The 17,865-nt window shown below is 41.3% G+C and overlaps 1 protein-coding gene across 1 annotated transcript in view; it reads left to right on the top strand.

The window, feature by feature from the left end:
- zdhhc8a (zDHHC palmitoyltransferase 8a) overlaps positions 1-8,109 on the top strand; it is a 23,318-nt gene extending 15,209 nt beyond the window's left edge. Inside the window, exons 6-10 of the mRNA XM_080419702.1 lie at positions 4,262-4,353; positions 4,438-4,567; positions 4,702-4,816; positions 5,207-5,319; positions 5,949-8,109. Coding sequence (XP_080275828.1) covers positions 4,262-4,353; positions 4,438-4,567; positions 4,702-4,816; positions 5,207-5,319; positions 5,949-7,250 — 1,752 coding nt within the window. The 3' untranslated portion in view covers positions 7,251-8,109. The remainder of the gene's footprint in view (positions 1-4,261; positions 4,354-4,437; positions 4,568-4,701; positions 4,817-5,206; positions 5,320-5,948) is intronic.
- The last annotated feature ends 9,756 nt before the right edge of the window (positions 8,110-17,865 follow it).

Raw genomic sequence — 17,865 nt, 5'->3', positions numbered from 1 at the left:
TCTATTTCCAGTAGGCAAATATACTGTAACATATCTAATCTTGAGACATCACTCAGCAAAGTTATATTAGGCGTTGGAAGAACTATGTTTTTAATTACCTATAGGAATCACACTTTTAGCGCATAAATGAATGTAAACTTGAAATATTTGCTCCTCGGAGCCGCCGTCAGACCAGGCATTGTATGAATTTATTGCACAGACACAATATGTTCAAAATGTGCAATATCCAAAAATCGTCCTCCTGGTGGCGCTATAACAGACCAATGTAAAGTTTCACAGGAATCGGACGCTGCGTTCATGATTTGAGGCATTTTGTTCAAAACGAGCCACACCTGCAAATTTTTTATGCCAATCTTAGCCAATCAGGATGGAATATGAAAAATACAAAAAAGGGCATTCTTGCTATATTAACCTTGATGGAAGCTATCTGGTGCTACAAGAATCAATAGGTTATCTTGTTATCAGTGATGATAATTAGGAGGTTGAGGGAGGATGAGACTAGCTGGAGACTGCGTCAGGCACCCAGAACTGATGGCAAGCAAACGAACACTGTGGGAGCCAACCCAGGGCAAAGCCAGAAAAGGAAAGAGGCACACCACCTATGTAGATACACTGCAGCGTGACAGCGGAGCTAACCACACTGCAGAGCTCAAGACCCTGATGCCAGACAGGAAGGTGTGGAGGGCAGAGTCCAGAGTTAGTGTTGGCCAGACTGCACTCTCACATCGCATTGCATCAATGATAATTAGCCGTTTGCATTAGTTTATGTACTAGAAGTGTGATTTCGAGAACTTTTTCACCATAATGAGGTTGAATGCAATGACAACTTTAAATACATTGATGAAGTAACAGTTAAAGATGATTGAGAATATTTGGACTTTTATCTTGCCCAGGCACTGTAGATAATATTCAATCCAAGCTTCTACCAAAGTTCAACATCACTTTAAGGCCATTATGTTTGCACACTCTCATTTTTGCAATCATATTAAGTTGGTAGACTTCATGTAAGTTAGTGCTGAGAGTTGTGGTAGCAAGATTTTAAGGGGTTTGATACTTTATGCACAGAAGGGTAGACTGCCAGTACTTTTAACCTTTTTTTAAATTATCATACTTTATCTTGTTTTTAGTTTTTTTTATAACAATCCAGTATTATTTATATTTTATCTTTTGTGTATTGTATTGCTGTGGTTAGCGAAACATGCCACACTTACCATTTCGCTAAAAGTACACTTACCATTTCGCTAAAAGTAAAGATTTTCAGCAGTGGTGGGAAAAGTACTCATAGTAGGGGGTACTAAGTGAAAAATCGTTACGCGGCGGATAAAAGCATGAAATTTGATACAGATGTCCCTTGGGTCATCCTAAAACATCCTAGAAGGGGTGCCCAAAAAAATCTTAAACAGGAAGTGAGTTATGGACAAAATCCAAAATGGCCACCTAAACTGTTGACCGTTGACTCAAAAGACACCAAAATAATCTCCAAAAAGCATAAAATGTGGCACACATGTCCTTTGGGTCATCCTAAGACATCCTAGAAGGGGAGCCCAAAAAAATCTGAAACAGGAAGTGAGTTATTGACCAAATTGAAAATGGCCGCCTAGTGTTGTCGATTGACTCAAAAGACAACTAAAGAATCTCCAAAAAGTATAAAATGTGTCACACATGTCCCTTGGGTCATCCTAAGACATCCTAGAAGGGGTGCCCAAAAAAGTCTTCAACAGGAAGTGAGTTATTGACTAAATTGAAAATGGCCGCCTACAGTGTTGGCGATTGACTCAAAAAGCCTATAGAATCTCCAAAAAGTATACAATTTGGCACATATGTCCCTTGGGTCATCCTAACACATCCTAGAAGGGGTGCCAAAAATAATCTGAAACAGGAAGTGAGTTATTGACTAAATTGAAAATGGCCGCCTACAGTGTTGAAAGATGATGCAAGATACCTACAGAATCTCATAAAAGCATGAAATGTGGTACAAATGTCCCTTGGGTGATCTGAACGCATCCTACAAGGGGTGCCCAAAAAGGTTTTAAACAGGAAGTGACCGCCTAAAAGCAGTTGACACAAAAGAAAACATAAGGGGACGTCATAAAAGTGTATAATTTGGTACGTACATTGAGTGCTTCTTAATATATCCTAGAAGGGGTTATTTATTTGTTTGCTTGTTTATTAAACTTTTTAGGAAGGGACCATGTTGAAGAAATTCTAAATGGCTGTTTAAACAGTTGACCATGGCAGTCTGCATATTATGCAGACTCAATACGACAGGTTATGCAGTGCATAACTTGCCGTATTTTGTAGTCTACCTTCTGTTTTCATTTCTACATCACTTATTTATTTTACTTTCTGCATAATTTTTTTATTGTACTCTTTGAATCTTCTTTATTTATCTAACTCTCTGCATATTCTCATTTATTTTACTCTGCATCTTATCTTACTCTGCATATTCTTATTTTACTCTCTGCATCTTATTTATTTTGCACTCTACATCTTCTTGCTTGTTTTACACTCTATCTTCTCATGTATTTTCTTCTTGATCATTACTGTTTTTTTGTGATTAGTGTTTAGTAACTACATTCATGTGTGCCATTTCGCAATTACCAGCACATTGGCATAATGCTCTGCAAGGTAACCCAGCATCCCGGCATCTACACTTTCTCGAACAGAAGGGCTCAGCTTTGCAGCCACACTTGAGTTCTCTACAAACTTAAGCAGCCTCTGGCAAGAGTGTCCATAAAGGTGTCCACGAATCAGCGACTTTAATTTATTTGTCAGGAGATGGTAGAGATTGCATAGCTTTCAGGCTTCTGGACCAAATGCTAGATTGGCTGCACGATTTGAATATTGTAGTAGTGCAGCCCGTGTGGGAGGAGTGTTTTCCATTGAGAGACTGTCTTTTGCATCATCTGTCAAGACTGTACACAGCCATTTTCAATTTAGTCAATAACTCACTTCCTGTTTCAGATAATTTCAGGCACCCTTTCTAGGATGTCTTAGGATGACCCAAGGGACATGTATGCCATTATGAGATTCTTTAGTTGTCTTTTGAGTCAATCGACAACACTGTAGGCGGTCATTTTCAATTTTGTCAATGACTCACTTCCTGTTTAAGATTTTTTTGGGCACCCCTTCTGGGATGTCTTGGGATGACCCAAGGGACATGTATGCCAAATTGTATGCTTTTATGAGATTCTTTAGTTGTCTTTTGAGTCAATAGATAACACTGTAGGCGGCCATTTTCAATTTTGTCAATAACTCAGTTCCTGCTTAAGATTTCTTTGGGCACCCCTTCTAGGATGTCTTAGGGTGACCAAAAAGACATGTGTGCCAAATTGTATGCTTTTATGAGATTCTTTAGTTGTCTTTTGAGTCAATCGACAACACTAGGCGGCCATTTTCAATTTAGTCAATAACTCACTTCCTGTTTCAGATTCCTTTGGGCACCCCTTCTAGGATGTCTTAGGATGACCCAAGGGACATATGTGCCAAATTTTATGCTTTTTGGAGATTCTTTTGGTGTCTTTTGAGTCAACGGTCAACAGTTTAGGTGGCCATTTTGAATTTTGTCCATAAGTCACTTCCTGTTTAAGATTTTTTTGGGCACCCCTTCTAGGATGTTTTAGGATGACCCAAGGGACATCTGTATCAAATTTCATGCTTTTATCCGCCGCGTAACGATTTGGCCATTTTTTGTGCTTAGTACCCCCTACTATCAAATGTTTTACTTAAGTAAAAGTATCAATACTGCAATGTAGAAGTACTCCGTTGCAAGTAAATGTCCGGAATTCAAAATTTACTTGAGCAAAAGTACAAAAGTATTGACATCAAAATGTACCAAAAGTAAAAGTACTACATTTTTTGAAAAATAGCAGATATATAAGCTCACAACGCGTTGCAAGCTTGTAGAGCGGCTATTTTCAAATAGCCTAGGTATAAAATAGGGCCAAAGTGGTTAATGTATGTTTTATAACGTAATAATTTATATCTGCAAAGTAACTAGTTACTAAAGTTTTCAAATAATTGTAGTGGAGTAAAAGTACAATATTTGCCTCTGAGATGTAGTGGAGTAGAAGTAAAAGTATTAGAAATTGGAAATACTCAAGTAAAGTACAAATACCTCAAAATTGTACTTATGTACAGTACTTAAGTAAATGTTGTACTTAGTTACTTTCCACCACTGTTTTTCAGTCTCTCAGATATTTTTTCCAGATATTTTTGTCACAACAGTCGTATTTATCTCATCCTGCTCATGTTCTCACAGGTAACTGGGAAGTTTCAAGGAGGGGTAAATCCTTTTACGCGAGGTTGCTGTAGCAATTTGGAATATCTGGTTTGCAGTCCCATCTCTCCAGTGTAAGAGACATTTCATACAGCATCTTATGATACTCTCAAATAACGTACTGTTACTAAGCTCTTTCTGTTCCCACACCCCCCCAGATATACAGCAAGGCCCTATAAGAAAACAACCGTTCATATTCAACCACCATTCCTGAGACCACATACTGGCAGAGAGAGACCAGTGAAAGTCAGGGACAACGGCATCCAGAGTCATGATCTCCAGCATAAAGTATGCATACAGTACACGTCTACACGAAATATTATTTTATCGGGGCCATGGTTGCTATTTCCTCACATATGCCGAGCCACAGCATTTTAAGGTCAGGACAAGTTCTCTGATGTGTCTGTCTCTTCTTGTGCCAGCGTTCCTCGGCTGGCACTCTTGAGGTCCCAGACATCAAACGACGGAACAACCCACCACCGCTGCCACCCAAACCAGACCATGGACTGCTGAAAAGTCGTCTAGCAGCCGTGGATGGTAAACATGTCACTGCTATTCTGATACTGGACTTTGTATCTTTGATTTGACTGTGCCTTCCTGTTATTTTTGTGCTGTGTGACTTCTCTACGCTCTCTTACCTTATTCTAACTCTTCCTGTAACTACAGTGTTGGAGAGATTGCACCGAAGATTATTTCACAGACTATTTTACACCTGTAATCTGGTGATATGACCATGAAGTTCAGAGAACTAGAGACACAGCCGAATCTACCAATATTCATGCATGGCGTACATGCATGCATACATATAATCTTAAGGATACCTAATTTCTTATAATTTATTCAGTGGCAATAATATTTATTCCAATAAACATATGTGTTGTCATATTATTGTCATGGGTGACAAGTGACTTGTGACTTCTTTTTCAGATTTGGGACACCATACCAAAACCATCATACCTGTGTCTATTCCGACTGTGCCACAGCTCCGACCTGTCCTTGAGGCAATATCCAGAGGGTCATCCCCCATTCCTCCAGAACAGGTGTCAATCTTTTTTTTTACTAATTTGTACTTATATTGTGGCTAGAGTCTGACTGATATATTGGTTTGGTCGATATGTCAGCCATTATTTGACTTTTTTTTAATGACATTGGTATCTGCAATTATGCAGTCGATTTGTCAAGATTTTTTACATATATATTTTTAACCAACCACCATTTTTGTAAACAAGCGTGTGAGATTGTAGATGATTATTGAATATTTTAATAGGGCTGGTTAAATGGTTAAATAAAACAAAGTGGGGTTTATGTGTGTATTTATGTATTAGTTTTCTTATTTATTGTATACTGTAATTGAAGTTAAATGTTATTTTCATATACTGAAGCTTAATATACTGTACCTTAATTTAAATGTTTTAAAGTTATTTGTGTTTATTTTAATATATTTGCTTGCTTATAAGATAGAAAGTTTTTTAAAATTGATATCAACATTTTGAACTTTAGTTTTTTGTACAAGATATTGGTCAAAATATTGGTCGGACTCTCCAAAATCAGGATTGGCATCGGACCCAAAAATCTGGCATCAGTTTGGTTCTAATGTGATTCTTGTGATCAGATTTTGGGATTGTTTTGTTGGCATCTGACTATTATGTAATGCTTGTGTTTTGTACAGCTGGCGAAGATATCAGACCAACAAGGGAACAGTAGAGGTGCTGCCCTCACCTCTGAACCCAAACACAGCCCTGGGAGAGTCAACCAGTACGACAACCTGCTAGTGCAGCAACCTTTCCAGGCCAACCCTATCTCCAGCCCACTACATGTAAATTCTCTCACCCTCAATTCACGCTCCCTCTCACTAAAACATGGCTATCACCATGGCAACAAGTCCCAGTTGCCGACTATGCATTCTGAGGGTCTAGTGTGCACTCCCATGCCAAGCATGTTCCCTTCATCCAATGTGCTGGCCAACCGCAGCAACAGCGTGTCCTATGACAGCCTCATTAACCCTGGAGACCCTCATCTCCTGGCACAGAGGGGGGTACCTTCAGTGGCCTACCACACCCACTTCATGACCCTGGGCCCAGATGGGACTGTAATGCAGCGATCATCCCCGCATGCCTATAGTCCAGTGTTTATGGGGGTCAGCAGACAGTCTCCTCAACCCAGAGACCCTTCACCCTCTCTGCAGGGCCTCGCCTCTAGAGACAACTCACCCTCTTTTCAGGGTCTCATCCAGAGGGACCATTCTCCGTCTTTTCCAGGGTTGATTCCCAGGGATTTTTCACCGCAGGGCATAACCTCACGAGCCCACACCCCACCGGGTCTAACATTGCGAAATATCCAGACGCAGAGCTTGACCTCCCGAGAACTCGGTCCACAGGGCCTGACTCCTCAGAAGTCTCCTGCTGCTCGCTATGACACTTTGACAAAAAACATCATGGCGTCCATCCAGGAGAGGAGGGAACTAGAGGAGAGGGAGAGGATGCTGCGTATGCAAGCCAGGTCGCAGGCCATCTACGGCTCGGATCATGCAGGCGTTTATGACATCCCTATTAGGCGCAGCCTGCCGCCAGACGGCATCCGTCCCGTGGGTTCTCGTGGACCGACTCCCCCAGCTTACGGCTCCCGGGAATTCATGATGAGCACCGGCATCCTTGGATACGGGATAAGGAGTTCGCCGCTCTCCAGTTGTTCCGCCTCTTCTCTTCCTCGCGGCCCCAAGACGTCGAACTCCCCACTGCAGAGTAGCAGCAGCGGCAGCTTGCAAAGCAAGGCCAGGTCCTCCTCCCCGGCTTTCGGTGGTTCAGACAGACAGACTCAAGCGCTCCCCATGTCCACGTCCACCCTACCCCGCATCCCCTCCACCTCCACCTCCACCTCATCAGCCATCTCCTACTACGGCATCGCAAAACGATCCTCTCTCACCTACAACTCAGAAGGGAAGGACTCCACTCCTGTGGGAGATCTGAAATGAGAAATATTCTATGTTATGATGTTTGTGAAAATGACACTACTACAGTGTGCAGTGTTAGGCTGTGATTAGGGCTGGGCAATAAATCGATATTATATTGATATTGTGACCTGAGACTAGATATCCTCTGGGATTTTGGATATCATAATATTGTGATATGACTTGCGTTGCCTTTTCCTGGTTTTAATCACTTACGCCCTATTTATATTTTCATAAATTGTCTGAAAAGATCTAGATTGCTCTCTCTAGATTGAAAGCATTAAAAAAAAATCTAAATAATTTAAACATCATCACTATATTGATCTTGAGGTATTCGGGTAAAGATATTGTGATATTTCATCACCCAGCCCTAACTGAGATACTCAGAGGGTCCCAACAGAGTGTAAATAGGTTTGTTCCTGCATGCAAGGCTGTGTGAGAAACATCTATGTGCAGTGACAGAGGCCATTTTTGTAAATGGATCTTGCACATGAACTTTCTCTGTGTTGAATGAAGACTGGGGTTGGGTCCGAAAATACTACTAACATACTACATACTACACAGTAGGCTATTTTCAGCTTACTGTTTAGTATCTACTGAGCAGTAGGGCTTCACTTCAGACACACTAAAAGTCATGTGGCATGCTAAATGGTATGTTAGTATGTGATTTTGGACGGGGCTCCTGAATTTAGTGTGTATCTCATGTACTATTTAGTAGCTACTAAACTTTTGGACATACTAAAAAGTAATTTGGCCTACTAAATAGTATGTGTGATTTCAGACTGTGTTACAAAATAGGCCATTTAAAAGGGTGATTCTCAGGATAGCTGTTCCTCCTCTTGCAGACAAATATCTATAACCTCAGTTAGAGCAGAGGAGCAGTGTGGTGAATACAGATGACCTTATCGTTTGTTTGTTTGTTTGTTTGTTTGTTTGTTTGTTTCTTTTAATATTGCTTTTGCGAAACGATGTGTATTTGTTTTTTGTCTTGATAAAGAAAATCCCCTATTTAGTAATATTTTGTATGTGTTTGTATGAATAAAATGATTTGTTCATTTGTAAATTCTATCCGTCTTTTCCCCCCTATTGATTTATCTTACAATGTTCATCAGCGTGTGTGACCATAACGAGGGCTTGGGGCACAAAGGGCTTTTGTGACATTTATATACAGTACTGTATCATTTTAAAGGTCTCTATGAGCTCTATCTGATGGTAGAAGAATATGGTCATTATAATTTTTACTTTTTAAAATAAAGGCTGAAAACCTTCAATTGAGTAGAACGCAAAAGTGCATTGAACTTGGAGCGCAAAAGGCATACCAAAGACCAAAAATAAATATTCACCGGGACCAAGATTCAAACCCACAATCTTCTGGTTGTGGAACCTCAGCTTTTCTCTTGCACCACCAGGCATCTCTAATAATTTAGATATGTGAAATTAACACCTCTCACCTTGACAGGTTGACTGAATCTCCAAATACATCCACTAACTAATTTCTTAGTTTTATGACCAAAACTATAGCAGTTTTAATCAACCAGAACTACACTAGTTTTTTGCAACCAAGTACAGTGGCTGTTATTGTCACTTTGGAAACATTTGGTGGCTATAGAGTTTTCAACTAGTTTCTCAAACAGTGTTGTATTTAAATAGTTTAGAAACATTTTAAAAACACAAATCTTGTATGGGGGTCCACACCCACGGCCAAATACATTAGATTAATTCGGGGGTCCTTGACATAAAACAATGCATTGATTTTTTTTCAGCCAGCAGGTGTCGTGGCAACAACATGAGACCAATTACTGAGGTCTGACCTGGATGTCGTGTAGACGTCGTAGGCACGGCGTTTCGGCGTTGTATAAGATGACTGGTTGGTTTTGGGGTTTTTTGGTGGTTACTGAGGTCTGACCTGGACGTCGTATAAACGTCGTATGAACGGCGTGTCGGCGTTGTTGTATGGATGTCTTTTTGACGGTTACAGTGGAACGTCATATGACGTCGTCTGACTCAGACGTCAGTGTTGCCATATTTTGTGACAGAAATAAGCAACCAGGTCTAGGAAAACATAATCTGAGTTCCCAGAAGTTTTCGCCAGCTCTCGCATACAAACAAGGAAAACAAGACCACAATTATAAGCAACCTACCTGCATACTGTATATGCATCGCCTATTATCTACAAGCTCACAACGCGTCGCTTTGTAGATCTGCTATTTTCAAACACTCTTGCAATAAAATGTGCAATATAATATTGAACTTTTTACTTTGACCAAAAATAAATATTCACCGGGACCAAGATTCAAACCCACAACTTTCTGGTTGTGGAACCTCAGCTTTTCTCTTGCACCCCCAGGCATTTCTTATGATTTAAATGTTTGAAGTTAAAGCTTCTCACCTTGACAGAATGATTGAATCTGCAAATACATCCACTCATGATCAGGGTTCATTATGAGGGTTCATTATTTGGGATAAATAATAATAATAAAGTACATCAATCAATCAATCAATCAATCAAGATGAAACTATGGGAGAAACAACAGCTGTTATTTATGTTATTCAGGCCTGGGTTGCGGCGTGGTGGTCCAGGCACCCTAACCTGCAATGCCAGTGTGACACCATGTTCGAATCCCGATGACCTTTGCTGCATGTCTATATATTATTTTTATTATTACAAGTAAGACGCGCGAACGCTGGAAGCGAACGCAGCTCGAAAATATTTTGTATTTACGGACTTGTAATCCGTGTTATTTCACCGTGATGGGGAGAGAACATTGACTGTGTGTGTGTGTGTGTGTGTGTGTGTGTGTGTGTGTGTGTGTGTTTTGCAGGCTGTTGTGCATTTTAATCAGAGCAGTCTAAATTCTGCACTGGCGCCTTCTGGGGGCCAGAGTGCACAGTGCACGCACACAGACAGACGGACACACACACACACACACACACACACACACACACACACACAAGCCGAGCAGGGTTTCATAGTAAGCTCCACTTGGCTCCTTCCGCGTTCGCAATAATAATTATTATTATTATTACAAGGAGTGGAGCAGTCCAAATTTCCCATAATGGATGCATGGCGCAAATAATAGGCATTGTAGATTAGTAGGTGATAATTCCAATATTCACTATACATTCCTCATGTTTAAGCCTAACTGAATTATATATTTATGGACTTGTTTATAAATTGTATATATTTTTGGACGACTTGTGCATTTAATTTGTCGGCAATACTTTGCCACACTTTCTCCCTGGATCCATTTATTGCGGCCATGTTTCCTTTCTTGCTTATTATACATTTTACTTCCTCGTATGATTCCGGGGAGACATCAAATTTCTCTTTTGGGTCTTGAGTCAAGACAGAGGCTCCCACGGAGACATCAAATTTCTCTTTTGGGCCTTGAGTCTTGGGACTTAAGGCCCAAAAGAGAAATTTGATGTCTCTGTGGGAGCCTCTGTCTTGACTCAAGACTCTTTTGGGTCTTGAGTCTTGGGACTCAACACCCAAAAGAGAAATTTGATGTCTCCCCGGGAGCCGGGACCCAAGCCTCAAGACTCTTGAGCTAAAAAGTTTGTGAACCACTGCCATTTAGACCAGTGGTTTTCAACCTTTTTCATGCCAAGGAAGGACCCCTAAATTGATATACATTTGGCCGCGGACCCCCATCTGATTTTTTTGTGCCAGGGACCCCCAGAAGCAAAGATTTTAAGATTTTAGTTAAAAATTAAAAATGTATATAAATATCAAAGATATGCACACATTTTCAAGATTCTTCAAAAATAGCAGATCTACAAGCTCATATGAGCTTGTAGATCTGCTATTTTTGAATAGCCAAAGCTAAGTGGTTAAAAATGATTGTGACGCTATCAGTGGCAGGAACTAAAATCTCGCCTCCCCTAGAAAATGAAGTAAAAGACTGAAAAAAATCCAAACAGAATAGTGGCCATGGACCATTAGCCCGCCTCCTCGTCCATTCACGCGGGCACGCAGCTAATTACTACCGTATCCTTTCAGCAGAGCGACCCTCACCTGATGCAAATGTATGCCTTTGTCTTCATGGGGTACCAGGAGTGCCACTGTGCCAGGGGTGGGGGTCTGGGCCATCACCTGTACTCACCTGGCATAAAAGGGGCTCTGAGAGCAGCTTGAGCTATTACTAAACTACAACATGAAGAGACCACCACTGAAGAATTGATTGATTGATTATACTTGCATATTGTTTTTATTAACGTTTTTCAGTTTTGTAGTCAGTATAGTGTTGTTGTTAACTTGTTTCCCCCGAGATTTTCCCCCGAGTACCCCCCCCCCCCATACGAAGGGGGGGGGGGGGGGGGGGGGATCTCGCCTGCCCTAAATGTAATTCCTGGGAACGCCACTGTTCCATGAGCTGCTGCAGTGCTGCTGTTCAGCCAAAGAGAAGAACGCCGCTCTGGTTTTGGGCTCCATGATTGGTCAAGTTCAAGGATTCTGCAATCGACTTTCATGGTCTTTTATAGGAATACGTGAAGCCTGGCTTTACCATCCTGGCTCGACATAGCCTGGCTTGACAAGGTCTAGCTCGACAAAGTCGCTCCTTTTCAGCCTGGCTTGGCGTTCATGGAACGGAATAAACCAGGCTGTACGGACCAGACTTTGTCAAACCTGGATTTGACTTAAATCCAGGCTTATTTAATTCTTCTTTCGTGTAATAAGCCCCATCTGACCAATGACCTGGCATCTGTTTACATAACATGCTATTACATTTTAGCCTTTGCAAAAGGCTCCAATGCTCCATTATGTCTGGAGTTTATCCAGACATAATATACATAAAGCGACAGTAAAAGAGTAACATTCCCATTCTCTCAGAAAGAGGGTGTGTGTGCCAGAATCAAAGAGAGAGAGAGAGAGAGAGAGACCCCACTCACACCTTCCAACAAAAAGAACAATCAAATACTGCCATTGTGATTTATATCAAAAACTCAAGGAACTAAATGAACATGAATGGCCGTGGCTGCATATCACCGGGTCACACAAAAAGGGAGAAAAATAGGAGAAATGGAAGAACAGGAGTTGTCCAGGAGAAATGGTCAAATAACAGGAGTCTCCTGGTGAAAACCGGCACCCGATACATATGTTCTCATCCCATTGAATGGGGCCATTATCACCGTTCTCATGCCATAGCTATGGTCCAGTAGGTCCCTACTGGCCTACCAGGAGGCTCCGGTAGGCTGTTATCAGCCATTCTATGGGTGATTCAATGTTGTGATAGTAGCCAACTCATTACTATGGAGTGTTTGTTCAGTAACAGTGTTAAATAGCTCTATATTATGATAGTACTCATTGTTTGTTCAGTAAACTGGACCATAGCTATGGCATGAGAACGGTGATAATGGCCCCATTCAATGGGATGAGAACATATGTATCGGGTGAAACCGGAGAGTTGGCAGGTATGAGATACACCTGCTGAGGGCCCAATGGTGTGGTGTGCTTGATGGGTTGCCTCTGCTACAGACAGTTTGCAGATTCAAGTCCCATGCCATCAATGTATAACACCAGAATACCACCAGAATACAGAAACACATAAACAAATAGTCCCCATGAAATTCCATTCCAAGAGATTAAGATTACAATTACGATTACACCATTTTGGTTGTGTCAGGTAGGTGACATCCTCTCACACTGGAGCAAGTATTTCAAATCCAAAGATTATGTTTTATTCAAGTAGATAAGCACAATGGAACTGTTGTCAGGATTAAAGTGTGTGGCATCATTACAGTTGCCCTGACTTCTATAATATCACAGACCTGATATATCAGTGGTGGACAGTAACTAAGCACATTTACTTGAGTATTGTAGCCTACTTAAGTAATTTTTAAGTATTTGTACTTCAGTGTTTTTATTATTGGATGCTTATAACTTTCACTCCACTACATTTCAAACACACATGTCAGGCCATGTCACAGGGGTGTCAGGACCTGTCACAGCCCTGTCATAGGGATGTCAGGCCCTTCTCACAGCATTTTGTGACAGGGATGTCAGGCCTTGTCTCAGGGCCTGAAAGCCATGTGACAGGGCCTGACATTCCTGTGAGAGGGCTGGTAACATGTTAGCATGGTAACATACTACTGTAACAGTCCAGTTTAATGTAAAATCGGATATTTGGAGATTTTATAAGCATAAACACAATAAACAATGAAAATAAAGCTTACATTTTAATTGTGTGTGGGGGGCGGTAAGGGACCTGGATATTGGAGAGGGGACACTGGCCCAAAAAGGTTGAGAAACCCTGATCTAGTGTATTTTTTCCAATGGTCTGTTTTGTACTATATTTGTATATGACGCCCTCTAGTGACAATTGTTGAAAGAAAGTGTCAAGACAGATATCAGATATTTTTGTTATGTCCAAATCAGCCTAATTCATAGCATATCATAGGGAACCATAATACTATAGTATTTATTTTATGACCTATTGTACAGGTACAAACTCCAATATAGTGGTTGCAAATTATTTTTCCATTCATTTCAATCCATTAATTTTAAGTCAGCCAAGAGAGCTATTGACGAGTAGCCCTGCCTACTTATCAACCAATAAGTAAGATGTCCTACCCAGCACCAGGTTTCTCTTTGGACCATTTAATTGTTTAAGGCTTGATCAATCTTGGAATCTTAATGCGTGCCTACAAATGCATATTAATGACTGGCATCAATTTGATCCAGTCCCTCAACTGGAAATCCTCCCAAGAACACATTAGATCCACATCATATCGACATAGATAATACTGTACTGTATTTCAGTTTTTTGTATTTGTTTGTACATTATTTAGGAGTTTATGTAAACAGGAGACAACAGAAGAAAAAGAAAAATCCATATACTGTACGATTCATGACTTCAGACAAATATCATTGGCTGTGAAAATATGCTTCTGCATTTAGATATTCAATAACCCAGTACATGGAGATACCTAATCCTTTCATCCAGTTCTTTTTTTTATTGCATAGGAGACCAGCTTTGGTCTTTTAAAAATAATAATGCATCTTTCTCCTAATTGATGTGTTGTGGAAGATCAAAAGATCAACAAAGGCCTCCACCTCCAACAAGTTCAGTCAGAATGTGTCTATAAATGGTCCCATGCATGTACATGAATCAGAAATGGAATCTTAGACACGAATGATAAGGTTTCGATCAGTGGTTCTCAAAGTGGGGTCTGGGGGACCCCCAGGGTTCCTTGAGGGGGTTCCAGGGGGACCTAGTCAATGTGGCATCAAAATCAGTTAGGCTACATGAACTATTTGAAATTAGCCGATCTACAAGCTCACAATGCGTCACATCGCGATGCGCTGTGAGTGAGCTTGCAGATCTGCTCTTTTCAAAACAAATAGAAATGTGACACAAATCTTATATGGGGGCCCCTGGCACAATCTATTTCCACCACTGGTTTAGATGAACCAATTAACAATAATTCATTAGCCAAGCATTAGGTTTCTAATCAGCACATTAACATTTCTGTTTGGTTTGGTTGGTGAAATCATTATTTTTCTGAGCTGTAAAGTGGCTTGTGTGAAGCAACAGTGCTGGAGTGCAGTGTTTTTCTCTCAGTGATTGTTGCCATAGCCACAGTGTGACAATGCTACGAGAGTGTGCTGCAGCATGGGAAACATCAATTGCAAGCACAGACTGGGCTCTAATTTGCAAAAATACACAGCGAAATAGAACGGGTAGCGTTTGACCTTTCCCCCAATTATTAGTTTACAAATAACAGTCAAAGAAATGTTCTGTCCTTCGTTCCTCCGTTTTGTATAGTCCTCAGCTAAATATAGAATGTGCAGAAGAGCAACCTTTACAAAAGTTCTTGTAGTACTAGTCCACCTTCAGTCCGTATAGTGTCAGTAGTACTAGTCCACCTTCAGTCCGCATAGTGTCAAACCAGGCAGAAAAGGCGGCAGAAACGCCTTTTCATCTCTTTAACTGCAGGTTGACGACTTACTTAGTTGTACTGGGCTCAAATTAATACAAATTAGGAATTTTCCCTTTTCGATATACATTATGTAGTAAATGTGAACTGACTGAAGTTTAAAAATGTACTTACTCTCAAAGACATTGATCAAATATTGATCTCCAGTAGTGTGAGCCATGGTTTTATAGCTACAGTACGGCCTGGTAATGGTTATTTTATTCTTTATGTAGTGATACAGATTTTTACTCACACCCTTCCATTCTGTCTTTCATCTCTCTTTCTGTCTCTGCCTCTGTCTGTCTGTCTGTCTGTCTGTCTGTCTGTCTGTCTGTCTGTCTGTCTGTCTGTCTGTCTGTCTGTCTGTCTGTCTGTCTGTCTGTCTGTCTGTCTCTCTCTCTCTCTGTCTGTGTGTCTGTCTGTCTGTCTGTCTGTCTGTCTGTCTGTCTGTCTGTCTGTCTGTCTGTCTCTCTCTCTCTGTCTGTGTGTCTGTCTGTCTGTCTGTCTGTCTGTCTGTCTGTCTGTCTGTCTGTCTGTCTGTCTGTCTCTCTCTCTCTCTCTGTCTGTGTGTCTGTGGCTCACTGTCTGTCTGTCTGTCTGTCTGTCTGTCTGTCTCTGCCACTGCCTCGGTCTGTCTGTCTGCCTCTCTGCCTCTCTCTCTCTGCCTCTCTCTCTCTCTCTTTCCCTAGCCTGGAGTAAAATGGTAATGAGGGAAGCTGCTGTGGAGAGGGATTGCAGTTGGTTAAGCTAGAGGAGTGCATAGCTCCACTGTGATATGCAGATTGTGCTATCTGAACTATCCTCCATCTTATACCGTGCTGCGTGTACACAATTTCTGCATAGCAAATACAAATATCTAATTGAACTGTACTAGTCTAATCCCAGTTAGACACAATACAGGCCCGGATGATAAAAGGCCTGATCACCTTGAATGTTCTCTGCACAGTAGATCTTAGAATGGCCTAGTTAAGCCAATATTAGCCGGCTCAATAGGTTGCTGTATTTGTCTGTGGAATAAAGAATATACAGTGTCTCGTGTCTCCTCTTGAGAGACATTGCATATTAGCCACACGAACCCATAGCATCCCTTTTCTGATCTATACGCTCGGCGAAGAGATTTGGTGTAGAGGTGGGGGAAAGGAACGGACCTAGCATAGAGCACTGGAGGACACGGTCAACTAAGTATAGGGTTTAAAAAGGTTGAACAATTATTCAAAGTAGGATGATTTCTGAGGACATGGCTGAGCGCGCTATCAAACTAGATCTTCATCCTAAAAAAATCTGTCTATGATTCTCCTGATGTTGTGCACAGATGGGTGATTGGGTGACTGTCATTTTCAGCTGCAGTGCCATTGATGCATTTCATTTCCTCTCCAGGCTCTGTGCTTATGATTAAGCACTTGCTGTGGTGACACTTGACATGGAGGATCTGTATAAATAACGCCCTGTCTCCTTGCTCCCTTGGAGGGCGGCGTGTTTTACATCCATTATTTATCACAATCCTGGGAGATGTGTGTCATGTATTATCTATTATACTGTTAGAACTTACATTCTTCTAATGTGGCACTGCTTCTTTTTGATGCAGATGATCCTGATTGGCAGCTACAGTACTGCTGTTCCTATATGAAGCTGGCCAACCATGGCTGGCCAACCGCCATACTACAGTAGTAGTATGCAGAGTTTGATAGAAAAACGAATCAAAACCCAAAACAGAAGGGGGCATACAAGGTCTACATTGCATTGCGATGTTGTGAGCTTGCACATTTGCTATTCTTACTATTTTTCATTTCAATTACTATTTTTGGACCAATTTGCACATTTTTTTTTTAAATGTGACATCATCAAACATAAATATTAAACATGTCAGACAGTCTACATTTCCCAAAAGGAAATCCATGTATTTAATTTAGTCTGACCAGAGGCAGGGATTAAACATGATCCCCACCAGCGATACAAATGAATTGACCAGAGGGGAGCATATCGAAAGTAGAGGCGCACGCACGCACGCACGCACGCACGCACGCACGCACGCACGCACGCACGCACGCACACGCACGCACACGCACACGCACACGCACACGCACACGCACACGCACACACACACACACACACACACACACACACACACACACACACACACACACACACAGTAAATCGAACCCTGGTAAGTATGTCAGTTTCAAAGTCAGGATGACATGCTTTGTCATTAGTAGTCTGGGAACAGACTCTCAGGCTGGCTGGCTAGTTTCCAGGGGCCAGTGAATTAACATGGACATCATGCTGTCTTACTGCCTGAATATAGAACACCATCTTCTCATCCATACATTCCATGGATTCATATCATTCTAGAATAAACTGATGTGAAGGCGAAAGAGCAAGCTTTACGTGTTGTAGCTTGCCTTGGTGGTGACCTTTTCTGGAATTCCCAGCAGGAAACAGATTGGTCCTCAATTTGAATATGGGCTGATGTGAGTTTTCCAGAATCATCCATTATGTTTCAAATATTAGCTTCCTTCAACCTGACATACCGACATGCATACAACATACAGTAACATAACTTTACTGTTCATAGAATTTCTCGTATATTGTCCTGTCCACTCATTTGCCGTGCCCTCCACGGAAAAATAGCAGATCGACAAGTTCACAACGTGTGGCGTTGTGAGCAACACGATAGGCTATGTTTGGCGCGGGACACCATCATGCAGCTATGTATACATCA

Source organism: Gymnoscopelus braueri (assembly GCF_963280865.1).
Source record: "Gymnoscopelus braueri genome assembly, chromosome: 22".
Taxonomy (NCBI): Eukaryota; Metazoa; Chordata; class Actinopteri; order Myctophiformes; family Myctophidae; genus Gymnoscopelus; species Gymnoscopelus braueri.
This window is presented reverse-complemented; position numbering and strand designations above follow the sequence as displayed.